This window comes from Gouania willdenowi, chromosome 15, assembly GCF_900634775.1.
Source record: "Gouania willdenowi chromosome 15, fGouWil2.1, whole genome shotgun sequence".
In the NCBI taxonomy this organism is placed as follows: domain Eukaryota; kingdom Metazoa; phylum Chordata; class Actinopteri; order Blenniiformes; family Gobiesocidae; genus Gouania; species Gouania willdenowi.
In genome coordinates this window covers 327,730-344,857 of record NC_041058.1, presented here as the reverse complement: position 1 = coordinate 344,857, position 17,128 = coordinate 327,730, and the positions used below count along the sequence as shown (strand labels likewise).

Below are 17,128 nucleotides of genomic sequence, written 5' to 3'. Positions count from 1 at the left end.
CAATGTGTTTGGATTTTTTAAAGCAGGAATTATAATCTGCTACCAAAGCTAATGCTAACGTGTTTACTGCTCATCCTCATGTGTGTAAATATGTAATGATGTCATGGACACAAACACTTTCTCAGCTCTTTCCTTTCTTTTCATTGGTTCCCTAAGGCTTCATCAAACTTAAAATAAGTGTGTTTAAAACAATGTAATTTATTATCGTCTGCTATCGTCAGAGTTGAGATCAAAGGCATCGACAGCATCAATCACAATGTTTTACTGAGTAATAATATTGTTAGTTTATGGTAAATTTGTCCATTAAAATCACTGAAAAAGGACCTGAAACCCCTGGTGGTGAATCACTGAACTACACTCTGTTTGAGCGTTGGTTACTACTGACGTTTACCCACGAATAATAATGCATCAATTTTATATAACGCTTTTTTGGGAACACAAAGTCGCTTTACAAAATGAAGACATTCTTTCACTCCACACTTAGTGGTGGTGAGCTACTATTGTAGCCACAGCTGCCCTGGGGTAGACTGACAGAAGTGAGGCTGCCATAGTGCGCCATCGGCCCCTCCCACCACCACCAACACTACATTCTAGTAGGGGTACTGTCGCATCATAAATGATGACTTGAGTGTTTGTTTTATAAGTCACTGCCTGAGTTTGACATGGAAGGTGTGATTTATACCCAGAGCTGTTTTTTACCTCCTCAAACAAATCTTTATTCAATGAAAAACAGACAAGAAACAACAAAGAACGATACAGTGAGTGTTGGTTCTCAGACTGGAGTAAAGGTCTAGATGGAGGAGAAGCTCAAACAAACATGTGGTTGGGGGACCTTCAGTTGCTCTCTGAAGCAGCGCTCAGTTCCCATTTCTCCAGGAAGTCTTGCAGGTTGAGGTTGAACACGTCAATGCCTTTGGGCGACAGATGAACTCCATCTGAGCGATACATGCCTGTGTTGGCGCCGCAGCGGATGTTGTCATGGCTCAGCGAGGAGCCGCCGAGCTCGGCCACGATGTTCTGGATGCGTCGGTTGATGGTGGAGCGAACCAGGTCCACCTCCTGACTGTCGGGGCAGTGACGCCACGTCCTCCGAGGCAGGATGTTGGACCAGACGAGCAGACAGCGAGGGAAGATGCTCCTCATGGACGTAAGGTCCTTCTTGACGGAGCTGAGCAGGTCAGTGGGACTGTCGGTGCTCAAGTCATTTCCTCCCAGATGGAGGATGAGCACATCCGGGTTGGGCCATGTGACCTTCAGCTGGTGGAGCTGAGGCAGCAGCTGAGACCACATCATGCCCTGCACGCCCTTCCACCACACGCTCACCTTACATGGGTCCATCCCCAGCTGCATACCCACCTCAGGAGACTTGGCCCGGGACTCTGCCCAGAACACCAGGGAGTGGCCGCAGATCCACACATTCTTCTGCTCGCTGCTTGGGGGCTTCTCTGTGAATCCAAACACATCCACATGTCCACACGCATTAAACACATGCCTTCGTTACACCAGCAGAGATGTTTAGCATCTAACAAGCTGCTCCAATCACAGTCATTGATTAGTAATGACACATTTTCTCATTGAACTACTGGAGTTCAGAGGGATGTGTTGTTACGGTGATGAAACTCGGATCACCTACCTATCCTCCAGCTGTTACCCTAACAACCCTTGCTAACCACTCCCACAACAAGTGATCAACACAGCAGTCATGCATCTATAGATAATATTGTACTTTTTTTCTTGGGCTCTTTTAACTCCCGACTCTTGTTTCTTATTGTAAATAGTAGATTTAAGTTTAATGTTTGTCTCATCATGTCATGTTGCTTAACTAAAGTTAAATCACGTTTACCTGCCTTACGACAACGGATGAAATTTAGCTATCATGCTAACTATCATGCATATTTATGTTGACGCTGGTTACTGACATTTCTTAATATACGATGTCCTGAGTCAAATAAATACATAAATGAAATGAAACATATTCACCTCAACACTAAACTCTTACACAAAGACTCCACCCAATAGAAAGTCCTTTAATGCTGCTGAAGGTAGAGTTGGAGTGAGAACGTTAGCATTTCAAACATTCAGAGAGGAAACGTGTCTGGATCAGGACTAAGTCCTGGTCAAACCTGTGAGCGTCAGAACAAACCAAAGAACTGAAGACCGACCTGAGACTGCCAACCTTCTTCTGGTTTCCACTCGTTCTTTTCTCAAAGAGCTGATGGATCAAGAGGTTTGAACCGCGAGCATCAAAAAGAACCAGGGCAGGGTTTTACAGCGTCACAAGTTACTGCATCGGGAGGAAATATTCCAGTGTCTGTCCTCACGCTTTAGAACGTCGAAAAGGAATGGAGAGAAACTGTTCTTTGCTACCTGAAGTCTGTGCAGTGTTGATGATGTCAGTGCGTATGTAAATATTTCTAACATGTTCATCTGTCACGCTGCTGAGTGTTTGTCCACGCTAACTTTAGCTTAAAGCTGATATCCGGAGTTTCTGAGAAACGTCTCGATGTCCTGCCCCAAACAGCTTCACTTCCTCCCTCTGCCTCTGCAATCTACCAGAAGCCACGCCTCTACTTTTCTGCATGTGCATCGCGGAACACAACAAGGTCACATTGATATATGTCTATGGGTCAGGTAAGAGCCATAATCATATTTACCCATTTGCTGTTGTTCACTTTGAATGACAGTCGCAAAAACAGGAAGTGGAAACCTCTTGGCTGGGTGCACTCGACGATCGTTTCCATTTGTATAGGGGTCTATAGGATGAAGGAGGGGTTTATAAAAATTAAGATTAAAGATTAAGATTAAACGTGGGCTTTTGCCTTCATTGGTCATATACTGTATGTTATTACAGATATGAAATTTGTCCTCTGCATTTAACCCATTATATACATTAATGTATATGAATGACCACCAGCAGACCGTAGTAAAAGACTAGTTAGATATTTTTTGTATTTCAAAAGAATCACAAGCAGATTTCTCAGAAACTCTGGATATCAGCTTTAAGTCACTTAAGGTTAAGCTAAAGCTACATTCACATTGCAGCTGTTAATGCACAGATGTTTTTTCTGAGCTCGTTTATATTTCATAATAAATATGACTTCTACAGATCATTAAAGAATATCTGACTGACTAATCACATTGAGGATCACATCTGAAAGTGTCCTGGGTCTCTAAGAGATCTGATTTGGGCCGCATTAATCTGCAGTGTGAACGTAACCTAAAGGTGCATTCACACCGAACACGACTTCATTGACTAGATTACATTTCAACTCAATGTAAAAAAACATGACCTCCCTTCAAGTGACATGACTCGCGCAATTCCAGCCACTCAATAGCACGATCCGAGTGTTAAAAGTTGCTTAAATTTGAAAAAGTCAAACTTTTCAAGCGACTTCGAGTGACACTGTGTTGCAACATCTAATCTGCAGCGAGTTTCTCTCTTCCTCACTTCGCCGGTCGACACGTCACTGGGTAGATGAAGAGATGAAGTCAGCTGTTCAAGCGACTCTTCACAGGCGTCACTGAAGTCACGTTGGGTGTGAACGCATTTTAAGTCTACAGAGAAACTGAAGAGGTGAACCAAGAGCAAAAACTGGATCAAATACACATTAGACATAAGAGTCCTGAAGAGCTGCAGTCTTGCCTGTGACTGTCTAATGCTTTACAAACACAACACTAACTGACTCTCTTTAAGGAGAACTGAACATAATCTTAGTCTATAGTCTCACTCACATCAGGAGGTTCATTAGACTTTCATTCTGGTTAAAGCTTTACAAAGCGTTCATTTATTGTGAAAGATGGCTGGACCTACAGTATGTTCTCTAAAGCTCCGCCTCTCATACGCTGCTTTGAACTGAAGGAAGAGAACTTACCCTGAGCAGATCTAAGGAACATCGTCTGTTCTCATGAATGAAGTGAAGAAAAAAGTCCAACAGAAAAACAGGAATCCACGCGAGGACTGAACATTGTTTTAAGTGATCAACAAGCTGATCGCACCAAGCCGTAGATATACAGACATAGATAGGATAGCTTTGGTTCTGAGTGTCGCTCAGAGACTAACTTTACACAGCAGCATGTAAACAAACGATTACATCATCACATGGAAGAACTGTTCTATCGCATTAAATTCTAGGACAGATTTAATTAATGTGACAATCTAAAGCTACATAACCTGTTTTAGACACATACGCTAACAATGTAAAACATTTCAGAGTTACAGACGCTCTTACAAACTAACTGTGAGGAAAGCTATAACATGTTTAGAAATTCACTAAATAAATTAAGCTGGATATAAATAATAAACTCTCCCGCTTACATCCAAGTGCTCTAATAAAGCTAGCCAAGCTAAAAACAAGATGTGGGTTCCTCTGGCTAGTCTCAAACTTGTGGGATGCCTCATGTCTAGATACCAGCATATCACATGCATACCAGGAGAGAAGAGACCAGCGATACCTCTGCTTCTGCTGTCCATCAGCGCTTTCTGTGACCACATGTATGTTAGCACGTCCAGATCTACGCAGAACGTACTTCAACGCTAACCAAGAACGCTTTCTGGATTCACCCGTGTTTCCACGAACTGAAATGGGTCAAAATTATTGATCAGAATGGTTACCGGGGCGAGACCTCCCCGATTAGTGGCTGAGATCACGATCCAGCTCCTCGTGATCAAAAAAGTCCTGATGTATAAATGTGAGCATGAATCCAAGCACATGCTGGAGCAACTGACGCCTCCCTGTCCACGCTGCCTTAGTTTGACCCAATACCCACATGTGTATCGCTAGCCAGTGTTGGCAAAGTGGAACGGTAGAACGTCACGCTGCAGGACTGTGAAAGGAGAATGTTTAGCAGTCGCACAAAGGAAACACGTGGGAGCTCAAATTGTGTTGTACCACCTGGAAAGTCCACGTCAGACTAGTTGGGTCCACTAACAAAGCCCAAATGCTAGCTCATAGCGCCTAGCACTAGCTGACATCACTCAAGTATGAATGTTTCTAACTGTTCTACTTTTCATAACAGCACGTGATGAATAAGTTGAATTTAATAAGTGATTGTATCTTTAAAATTGAGCAAAAGTAACCAAAGTTTACCAAAATACTCCCTAGCTGCAACTCTAATGAATAAGTAAAGGTGTCGCGTGTGAAACGCTACATCTAAAACAGGTGCCAAACCTTGCCCTCTTACGGCAAAGCAATGGAAAAAAGTGTAAAGACTATCAGAGTTCGGTGTATTGTGTCCATCCCAGTTCTGTCCTAATTTAAATGGAGACTTTTCTAAAGGACTTTGTACGCTTCGTACGTCTGAAATTTGCACATCATGTATTTGTACACGACACGCCTGGGCTTCATTTAAACGTGTTTGTCAAACTGTTCAATGGGGGCTTCTACCACTGAAGACAGACAACGTTAAAGTGATGTTCCGTATCGGCAGGACTTGAAAACCTGGTGAAGACGCAGAACTCAACAGCTCACGATGTGAGATACGTACGTTAGGGGTAACATCTAAAACTGTTGGTGCAGATCAAACAAAGAATGAACGATGGAGAACTATCAGACAAGCATGGGAATCATCATCTGAGTATGAGTGAAGGAAGTAAAGAGGTTACCGATGGAGGGCAGCCCATCTTCAGTGTTCTTTCTTTCCCTCCTGCGAGCTAGTTTTTCTCTGAACTGCTGCTCTCTCTTCTCAGACACCCTCTGGTTGTACAGATCCAGCTGCAACAAGACCAAAACACAGTCTAAGGTTTTCTCTTCTGACTGCACCTCAGTGAGTTGTAGTCCATGCTCCACCTCTCAGAGTCTTACCTTTTCCTTCTGCTTGGCCTGAATGTCCTGGGCTAACTGCTCAGCGTCCAGGCTAACGGGGGACGGTTCGATGGGGATGGTGAACTTAACCGATTTTAAAGGCTTGGGCTGGGACTGCACAGCCAGAGACTTCACTGTCTCAATGACCTTCAAACATCTGGCTACTGTGGTAGAAATGGTGGCCTGGCCACTGTTTGAAATACTCTTTGACAGGAGTGTTGATGGTTGTGTGGCGGGCACGTCGAGCTGCGAGAGTTGAGAAGAGCCTGAGGGTCCAGATGAAACCTGCCTCAGAAAAGGTACGACTGAAAAACTAGAGGAGGCAAAAACAGTCTGTTCAAGAGCATGCCGAGGAGGTGGTCCTGGTGGAGGTCCAGGAGGAGGTCGAGTTGGACGTCCAGGTGGAGGTCCAGGAGGTGGTCCAGGAGGAAGTCTTGGCTGTTTAAGAGCTGGTGCAAATGTGGATGTGGTGGTTGGTGGGGGGCAGTTGTCAGGGGCAGACCTAACAGTATTGTTTGTGGGAGGAGGGTTGTTAGGAGTGGAAAGTGTACTTCCTGTAGTTTTGGAGAGTTGTTGCAGTTCGTTTTCCAGGTACCCTTGATAATTGGACAATGGCATTCTGGCTTTGGTCAGTGGCTCCAGACTGGAGGATCGAGCAGGACAAGAAAAGCAACCGTTATCAGACTCAACAGATCCAGTTCTGCTGGACTGCAGGTCTTTTCTGGGTAACGACGATGTCTCTCTTTCTCTGGAAGAGGACTTTGAGCTGCTGATTTGTTCTTGAGCTTGGTTGGCTAGTTTTGTCACATCTTCAGTGCTCAGCTTCAGGCCAATAGTCTGCAGTAGATTCTGTATTTTTAAGTAGGATTCAGCCTTTGGTTCTTTGGTTGGTTCCTCTGCTGAGGGCAGGTTCAGTCCAAGAGGCATCTTTTCTACTTCCAGGGACAAACCGGGTATTTCCTGAGGCAAACCCACAAGACGAGAAAAGCCTTTGCCATCTTGAAACGCTCGCTCGTGAGGGAGCAAGTCATCCATGACAGGCCCAGACTTTGACACCGGTTCAGCAATGTTCTTTTTGTTGAGCATTTCAAGGAAGCGGTCCAGGGGAGGTTTCTCAGCTTGAGGTGAAAGATGAGCTTCTAAAGACTTCTGTGTCGGAGAAGCTCCGCCAGCAGGTGGATCTATTGGAGGTGAAGGTCTGAATGAGGTCTGCCATGTGGGACCTGCAGCAGTTTGGGTGGTGGACATGTGCTCCTGACTAGAACCATGAGGAGAAAAACCACCTTGTGCCTCCAAAGACTTGCTTCTCTGAGGTGGATCATAAGAATCATAATAGCCTTCCCCAAGAGTTTGGTCACGAACTTGGTAGCGGTCGGTATACTGTCCTCTTAGTGAGGGGAGGGGGTCGGCCTCATACAAACGACTCTCATATGGACACTCACCGTACAGCCGCTCTTCATACGGCCGGTCTACGTAAGGCCGGTCTCCGTACAACCGCTTGTCGTACGGCTGGTCTCTATAAGGTTGCTTGTCATATGGCCGGCCTTTGTAAGGCCGCTCATCGTACGGCAGGTCTCCGTAAGGCCGGTCGGCGTATGCATGTCTGGCGTATGGGTCTGGAGCATCGCCGTAGCAATCTCTGTACTGCTGTTCCTCAAAGGGACTGTAGGGTTTGCTGTACACTGGCTTCTCATAAGAAGTACCAGGAAAGTTATCAGGTTCGTCGGGCCGATTCTTCAGGATGGACCGGACCGGTTTGTACTGCGTCAGTGGGACGGAATTTCTGCCGTGATTGTAATCAATACATGCCTTCTGGCTCAGGTCCTGACCCCTGGAGTCCATTAGAGACTTTTTGTATGCGATCATGTCATTCAGCTCCTCAAGCTCTCGCTTCTTTCGTGCCAGTTCTTCCTCCACGGCTCCTGCTCGCTTGTGAGGAGGACTTTTCCGTCTGAGGCTGTCTTCATGCTCTCTGCTTCTTTTCTTGGGGACCTTCTCCTTGTCCTTGCTCCGGCTTCGACTTCTGGAGCGTGAGCTGGAGCTTTTGCTCCGAGTAGTTTTGGGACTCTGGCTCCGTCTGCGGTAACGTTTCCGGCTGCGACTTGTCGAGCGGCTTCTTGAACGCCGGCTTGAACGCTCTCTGCTGCAACGGTGCCGACTTCTCCTGCTGTCTCGATCAATGCTGGGGCTTCGTTTCTTAAGGACACGTCCAAACTGATCTTTGAGAGAACTTTTGACTTTGCTGTCTTGCGATCTGAGGTTTTTTACAACAGCCTTCATTTTATCTGCCTCTAGTTTCTTTTTCCTGAAAATCACAAAGCCATGAGGAACATCCTTCAACATGAACATGACTTGACAGTTTGTTCTACTCACTCCGATTCCTCAGCGCTCATTGCCAACTTGATGGTCATCTACGGAAGCAGACGAACACAGTTCACTCTGTGCACTCTAAAACAAAAACCTCCATCAACCTCTGATGCTCTCACCTTTCCTTTGTTCTCTGCCAAGCCTCCAAACTTTCGAGCCGGCAGGAAGATGCTCTCCGTGTAACGTTTGATCCTGATGGCCTGCTGCCCACCGCCTGCAGACTCATGCTGAGAGAAAGGACAAGAGTAAGGATGAGGAACCACATTGATGAGCAGCACAGAGCGTTCATGCCCTCACCGGAACAATGGTGAAGTCCACCTTCGCGTTCAGTTCCAGCTTCTTCTTTTTCTCCTCAATCACCTCAGACGAGTGGAAGAAGAGCTGCTCATTCTCAGAGCACTTAATGAGTCCATAGTTGTTGTTTAACTCGATGACGATGCCCTGAACCCACGCACAAACGTGTTCAACATTCACTGCACAAACACGTGTGAACAGGTGTTCGGTCTTACCTGGTGACGCTGTTCGTTGGACTCTTCAAAGGAGTCGGGGAGAATCTCCACAAACATCGCTCTGGTCTCTTTGGACTCTGGATTTGTAGCGATGTTAAAACGGACCTTCAGGGACACAAGAACACACCTGTATCACGCACACATACACTGATTACACACACACACACACACACACACACACACACACACACACACACACACACACACACCTTGTCTCCGACCATCATGGTGGGAGTGCTCATAATGTCTTTGAGACCAAAGCTGAGCTGTTTCTGTTGTCCGTCTACCGTCATTACGAGGCGGCCCTTTGCAGAGTCTTCTTTGGCTCCTCCCTCCTCACTTGGCTCCACCTTTACCTGAGAATCAAACCTCCACATCTCCTTTACTGTTCAAAGTCATGACTTCTCCTTGAAAAGTCTCACCTCATGGCCTTCAGAAGCCCTGCCTTCTTCCTCTGGCTCCACCTTGATGTGGGCGGGGCTTTGTTTGGAAGGAACGGTTTGAAGGATGGTTCCTTCAAACCGTTCCCGGCTGATTTCCTCCAAAGAGTCAGGGATGCTGAAGGTGAACCCGAGTGGCGTCCACTGTCGAGGAAGCGGCAATGAGATGTCAGCCAATCAGGTGACCCCGCACCGGGTGCCAATGCTCACCTTGTTTTTTGCTGCTACCAGCGCTGCTGCCACCGCATCCTTTTTGTCGTCCTTCTGCAGGACCTCCTGCTTCTTCTGCTGCTCCTTCTTACGACTCTTCTGTCCTCGAAGGATGGGGTCATCAGACTTCTTCATCCGTTTCAGTCTGATGGCTCTCTTCTTGGAGTTCTCCTGCAGGGACACCAACACCTTCAGATCATGGACCACGGACCATGGACGGGACCAGATGAGCCCACCTGGGTTGGTTCTCTGCCAAACTCACCGTGAGAACCGTGAACTCCACCTCCTTCTGAAGGTCTTCTTCAAAAAAGTCGGTGTCACTGAAGTTCTCACAGATGTCAAAAGGAAGCTCACCAAGCTCATAGGTCTTCAGGACGCCCTCCTTCCCTTCCAGGCTGGCTATGACCCCCTGAAACCACAAGAACCGACCAATCAGCAGCTCCAGGGGGGATGGGGGTTAAGTGGTGGTTAGGGTTGGTTGAGGATGGAGGGTTACTCGTGGGGGCATTACTCTGTGGCGGGGGATACTCTGAGTGTGTGAGGGGTTTCTCTGCGCGGGGGCGTTACTCTGTGGTTTGGTTACTCGTGTGGGGGAGCTACTCTGAGTGTTTGTGTGTGTGGGGGGTGTCACTCTGTGGGGGGTTACTATGCACGGGGGGTCACCCTGTGGGGGCATTACTATGTGGGGCGTTACTCATGGGGGCGTTACTCTGTGGGGTGGGTTACTCTGTGGGGTGGGGTCGTGGGATTTTTTTGGGGGGGACGTACCCTGTGTCGGCTTTCCTGGGTGTAGCTGAAGGTGAAGGGGATCTTGGCCCTGATGTTGGTGGCCCTCTTCTTGTCGGTGAGGGTGTCTGTCAGCAGGTTGATCAACACGTGGTCGTTCTTCAGGAGGGTCACCCTGCAGTCCCTCTGGTCAAAGGTTACGTTGGTGCGGACCGTTCCGATGTTGGCGTGGATCTGACCGGGACAACCTGGCTGCGTGTCCTGCGGGGGGGAAGACATTAAGGCGTCGTCGACCAACCCTGTCTTGATGGTGTGGTGGGTGGGGCTTACCGTGGGCCTGACAATTGGCTGGTTGACGATGCCCTCGTACAGCTCTGTGTCCAGCTTCATGTGTGGCTCCAGCTGGTCCTCAGTGATGGTTCTTCCACTAGGTGCCGTGTTCCGGCCGTCGGTGGAGGTGTTGGCGCTGCACAGAGCCAGGAGGAGGGACTCCTTTACACGCTTGATCCTGATGGCGCTTTTCCCCACCCTTAGCTACAGGAAAAACAGGTTTCATAATATCATGATCACATCCTGTACCTGCTGTTTAGTGGGTAGGGGGTGTGGCCTCACCTCTAGTACAGTAAACTCCACCTTCTCTCCAACATCCTCAGAGCTGAACTCCATCTCACTCAGGTTCTCCCTGGACTCAAAGGGAAGCTGCCCAAGTTCATCGCACTTTATGAGTCCAGAGTTCTCCTTCAAGGACACGATGGAGCCCTGCACACAAGCAGACAGACAGACAAACACCTTGTGCTGAAGTCTCTTGTTCTCTCACAGCTTGATTATTCTTCCTTAATGTGGTAAAATAATGTGTGTGTTTGTGTGTGTGTGTGTACCTGGTGTCGTGTCTCCTGGGTGTGTGTGAAAGTTCCAGGGACCTGGGGCCGTATGTTGGTAGCTCTTTTCTTATTGGTCACTATGTCAGTGAGCATGTTGAACAGAACCCTGTCGTCCTTCATCAGTGAAACGCTGCTGTCTTTACGTTCATACGTCAAGTTGGTCTTCAAACCTCCAGACGTCACCAACATCTGGCCAGGGTACTGACGCCCCCCGGGCTGCACCACGACACACACACACACACACACTCAGCCTGGGAAGGCAAACAACACACACAAAGACACATACCTCGGGCTCTGTGATTGGCTGACTGACGACGCCCTCCAGGATCTCAGGGTCTACGTTCTCTGTTCCTCCAGGGGCCACTTTAACGTCGGTGGCGATAGACTTCTCCTGCTTAGCAGAAGAGGGGGTGAAGCCATCAGGTGAGCGTGCCTTTGGGGCACACGCTGTGAAGTGGACGCGTACGCCCGGGATCATGGCCTGAGAGGCGCCGTAGAACGCATTAAACTGAAACGTAAACTTCTCCAGGTCTTCCCTCTCGATGTATCCAAACGATGGCTGGAAGAAGATCAACACAAGTTATACAACCCACCAATCAGCATCCAGTGTGTGTGTGTGTGTGTGTGTACTGAACGACCAATCAGCATCCAGTGTGTGTGTGTGTGTGTGTGTACTGAACGACCAATCAGCATCCAGTGTGTGTACTAGAGCTGAAACAATGTCGTCTGAAACATATATTGTTCCACTCCAGTCCAGTGGTGGTAGTAATGCACCTTAAAGAGTAACTAAAACCAACTTTTTCCTGCTAAATACATGTGTATTTGGGTATTAAAAATAGTGCCGTTTATTATTTCTAGTCCAACTCTTCACATTTCAGTAAAAATATATTTTTTTAAATGTATTTAGCTGTAAAATGTCAGAGCTACAGCCCTCTAGGTGTTGAACGCTGCGATTACAATAGAATGTTTCTATTGGCTGAAACAGATTCTTTAGATTCCCCTGTCTCATCAACTTTCACTGTTGGCCCCGCCCCTCCTATAAAAGCTGAGAGGAGGGTTTTCTCCAATCACAGCCCTCAGTGAGCATTGACTGTGCTTCTATAAAGAGTGTTCATTAAAGCTGTGTGTGTGCGTGAAGAGACATATGGTGTGTATCCCTATTTGTCGTTGCGTGTGCACAAACATTCTTGCCGTGTGTGTGCGTCTTCCTGTGTGTGTGTGTGTGTGTGTGTGTGTGTGCGTGCGTGTGTGTTAGTGCCATTCTAGCCTTTGCTCAGCCATGAACAGAGGTTGAAACACCAGTGATAGTGTAAGTGTGTGTGTGCAGCTTGATGTGAGGATTGTGTGTATGTGTGTGTGTTGTTGTTGTTGTATTTGATCACAGGTGTTACTGTGCACCGTGAGTGGGTGTGTCTTACTACTACAGCAGTAACATCTCTAATCAAGGCATTTTTAAATTTCCCTCCTAGTGACAGCTCAGCAGAAAGCAGGGGTTTAATTACTCTAAGCAACAAAGACCCAGCAATCATCACTGACAATGTGGAGTTAATAGAGGCGATGCACAACGGCTTCACAAGCAGGTCTGAAACTGGCAAAAGTAGCATGTCTTCTTGGCCAAGTGAGACACATAGCAACATTGTTTCACCGTAGAAGCTGCTTCAGCTACCAACGCAAGCTAAAGCTTGACGTCATAACAAGGTGGAATGAAAAAGATCTCTGCACCATAGCAGAAGAGGACGTCACAGTGGCTGAGGATTTGGTTAGGATTCTGAAACCAATGAAAAAAGCCACACAGGTCATGTCAGACGACAAGTTACCAACTCTGTCCATCACCGCTTCTCACTCAGCTACTGGAGGCTATGACCCCCAAACATGAAGACTCAACTGTGGTGAAGGATGTAAAGACAATTTAGTGGATGGTATGCTATTATTTTCATCTGTAAAAGCCAATAATATTCAAATCAAAATTAGTAAGCAAAGTTTGTTTAGTATTTCCTGTGTCTACTTTCATCAGACTTATTAGCTCAAAGTTCTACTAGTTTAATTTAAACACACTGCACTTTGTGTGTAAAAATGAGATTATTTGTGTGTCCTCCCACTGTAATAACATCAGTGATTTGAAATTGTTTAACATCTTTCAGAAATGGGGCTGAAAAAACATGCAGTATATAGCATCAGCAGTGGATCCTCGTTTTAAAGCCCTGCCTTCTTTATCTGATGAGGAGCATAACAACACCTTCTCCAGGCTGTCACTGTGCTGGGTGACGTGATGGACATACTAGTGTTGTGTTCAACACCACACTATCCTAGACCACAATGCACCGAGACCAAGTCCAAGACCATAAATATTTTTTTTTTCAATTTAAAAAAATCTATAAATAAATAAAATTATGACAAGGTTCAACAGTTAAATAACATCTCTCTTTAATTTTAGTTTATTTTAAATACATTTGATGAACAAAAAAGGTTCCTGCAAAAAATTAACTAAAATATTAAAACTACTACTGCTACTGATAAATTCACAATTATTCTACATATTTGAAAACAATATTTTTATGTCAGCTGAATGTACAGCAAGTGTTTAAAAGTATTTCTACCAATAAATAATGATTCTGATTCTGATTCTTTGAGTTGTTCAGGTTTAACACGTCACAGAGTTCACAAGATCATTTTTCAGTTTGAAAAAGTCTTTAACAGGTTATTTTTATTAATTAACTTAGTTGATATAGTTTAATATGGTTACTGTAATATAACTAGAATATTCAATTAACAAAGGTTTCCAACTGTAACTGTAAAAGTGAAACTTTCTGAAATAAAACTACAAACAAGTTGTCATCAGTGTAAAAAACATAGATCTACAGGTAGATGTGAAATAAAACAAACCCTGGAACAGTCATGTGACAAATTAATCAATAGTTCTAGTTGAGAATTATTATTATTATTGTGGATACAGTGGAAACAGAAACTATAAAATATAATTATATTATGAACCTGTTTATATTGTAGGGAACATATTATAGACATAAATGTAATTAGAGTCTAAAGACACAAAAATACACCACTTTATAAATAAAATAGACTAATATAAAACCTCTTTACAGTTATTTGACTCATTCTGTGATAGTGTAACTCTGTGGTGATGACTCACTGGTGACGACATAATCCAAGATGGCGGCGGCCGAACTACAGCTGATATTATGTAATAAAGCCTTAAAAGACATGAATATAATGAAAATAGTGAATGGACAGAGACATAAACATGTAGACTTATTAAACACACAGACTTATTAAACACACACAGACTCATTAAACACACACAGACTTATTAAACACACACACAGACATATTAAACACACACTGACTTATTAAACACACGCACAGACTTATTAAACACACACTGACTTATTAAACACACACTGACTTATTAAACACACACTGACATATTAAACACACACTGACTTATTAAACACACGCACAGACTTATTAAACACACACTGACTTATTAAACACACACTGACTTATTAACCACACAGACTTATTAAACACACACTGACTTATTAAACACACACTGACTTATTAAACACACACACAGACTTATTAAACACACACAGACTTATTAAACACACACAGACTTATTAAACACACAGACTTATTAAACACACACACAGACTTATTAAACACACACTGACTTATTAAACACACACTGACTTATTAAACACACACAGACTTATTAAACACACACACAGACTTATTAAACACACACAGACTTATTAAACACACACAGACTTATAAACACACACACAGACTTATTAAACACACACACACATTAAACACACACAGACTTATTAAACACACACAGACTTATTAAACACACACAGACTTATTAAACACACACAGACTTATTAAACACACACTGACTTATTAAACACACACACAGACTTATTAAACACACACACAGACTTAATAAACACACACACAGACTTATTAAACACACACAGACTTATTAAACACACAGACTTATTAAACACACACTGACTTATTAAACACACGCACAGACTTATTAAACACACGCACAGACTTATTAAACACACACAGACTTATTAAACACACACAGACTTATTAAACACACACACAGACTTATTAAACACACACAGACTTATTAAACACACACAGACTTATTAAACACACGCACAGACTTATTAAACACACACTGACTTATTAAACACACACTGACTTATTAAACACACGCACAGACTTATTAAACACACGCACAGACTTATTAAACACACACTGACTTATTAAACACACACAGACTTATTAAACACACACAGACTTATTAAACACACACAGACTTATTAAACACACACACAGACTTATTAAACACACACAGACTTATTAAACACACACACAGACTTATTAAACACACACACAGACTTATTAAACACACACACACACAGACTTATTAAACACACACACAGACTTATTAAACACACACACAGACTTATTAAACACACACACAGACTTATTAAACACACACACAGACTTATTAAACACACACAGACTTATTAAACACACACAGACTTATTAAACACACGCACAGACTTATTAAACACACGCACAGACTTATTAAACACACACACAGACTTATTAAACACACACAGACTTATTAAAAACACACAGACTTATTAAACACACACAGACTTATTAAACACACACAGACTTATTAAAACACACACACACTTATTAAACACACACACAGACTTATTAAACACACACAGACTAATAAAACACCAACACAGACTTATTAAACACACACAACAGACTTATTAAACCACACACAGACTTATTAACACACACACAGACTTATTAAACACACACAGACTTATTAAACACACACAGACTTATTAAACACACACACAGACTTATTAAACACACACAGACTTATTAAACACACACACAGACTTATTAAACACACACACAGACTTATTAAACACACACAGACTTATTAAACACACACACAGACTTATTAAACACACACACAGACTTATTAAACACACACAGACTTATAAAACACACACACAGACTTATTAAACACACACACAGACTTATAAAACACACACACAGACTTATTAAACACACACACATATTAAACACACACACAGACGTATTAAACACACACATGACTTATTAACACACCACATGACTTATTAAACACACACACAGACTTATTAAACACACACGCAGACTTATTAAACACACACAGACTTATTAAACACACACTGACTTATTAAACACACACTGACTTATTAACACCACGCACAGACTTATTTAACACACGCACAGACTTATTAAACACACACGTGACTTGATTAAACACACACAGACTTATTAAACACACACTGACTTATTAAACACACACAGACTTATTAAACACACACAGACTTATTAAACACACACAGACTTATTAAACACACGCACAGACTTATTAAACACACGCACAGACTTATTAAACACACACACAGACTTATTAAACACGCACACAGACTTATTAAACACACCACAGGCAGACTTCTTAAACACACACACAGAACTTATTAAACAACACCACGACTTTATTAAACACACACAGACTTATTAACACACACACATAATAAACACACACACAGACTTATTAAACACACACACAGACATATTAAACACACACACAGACTTAATAAACACACACACAGACTTATTAAACACACACACAGACTTATTAAACACACACACAGACTTATTAAACCAACACAACAGACTTATTAAACACACACACAGACTTATTAAACACACACACAGACTTATTAAACACACACACAGACTTATTTAACACACACACAGACTTATTAAACACACACACAGACTTATAAAACACACACACAGACTTATTAACCACACACACAGACTTATTAAACACACACACAGACTTATTAAACACACACACAGACTTATTAAACACACACACAGACTTAGTAAACACACACACAGACTTATTAAACACACACACAGACTTATTAAACACACGCACAGACTTATTAAACACACGCACAGACTTATTAAACACACACACAGACTTATTAAACACACACACAGACTTATTAAACACACACACAGACTTATTAAACACACGCACAGACTTATTAAACACACACACAGAC

General features: G+C 43.5%; 1 protein-coding gene across 3 annotated transcripts in view; it reads right to left on the bottom strand.

The window, feature by feature from the left end:
- The window catches only part of LOC114476556 (uncharacterized), a 38,134-nt gene that overhangs the window by 10,209 nt on the left and 10,797 nt on the right, over positions 1-17,128 (bottom strand). The window contains exons 5-20 of one of the 3 annotated variants that reach the window (XR_003675614.1): positions 11,221-11,493; positions 10,932-11,150; positions 10,666-10,812; positions 10,384-10,587; positions 10,096-10,314; positions 9,590-9,736; positions 9,328-9,498; positions 9,100-9,261; positions 8,887-9,033; positions 8,678-8,782; positions 8,466-8,609; positions 8,288-8,395; positions 8,175-8,212; positions 5,802-8,106; positions 5,603-5,711; positions 1,844-4,576 (exon numbers count right to left, since the gene is read on the bottom strand). Coding sequence is in view for 2 of the 3 variants with exons in the window: in XM_028468159.1 (XP_028323960.1) it covers positions 835-1,445; positions 5,603-5,711; positions 5,802-8,106; positions 8,175-8,212; positions 8,288-8,395; positions 8,466-8,609; positions 8,678-8,782; positions 8,887-9,033; positions 9,100-9,261; positions 9,328-9,498; positions 9,590-9,736; positions 10,096-10,314; positions 10,384-10,587; positions 10,666-10,812; positions 10,932-11,150; positions 11,221-11,493 (5,109 nt within the window). In the remaining variant the exon portion in view is untranslated. Of the gene's footprint in view, positions 1-492; positions 4,577-5,602; positions 5,712-5,801; positions 8,107-8,174; positions 8,213-8,287; positions 8,396-8,465; positions 8,610-8,677; positions 8,783-8,886; positions 9,034-9,099; positions 9,262-9,327; positions 9,499-9,589; positions 9,737-10,095; positions 10,315-10,383; positions 10,588-10,665; positions 10,813-10,931; positions 11,151-11,220; positions 11,494-17,128 lie in introns of those variants that run through there. The other 2 variants (XM_028468159.1, XM_028468160.1) reach the window with 2 other exon arrangements.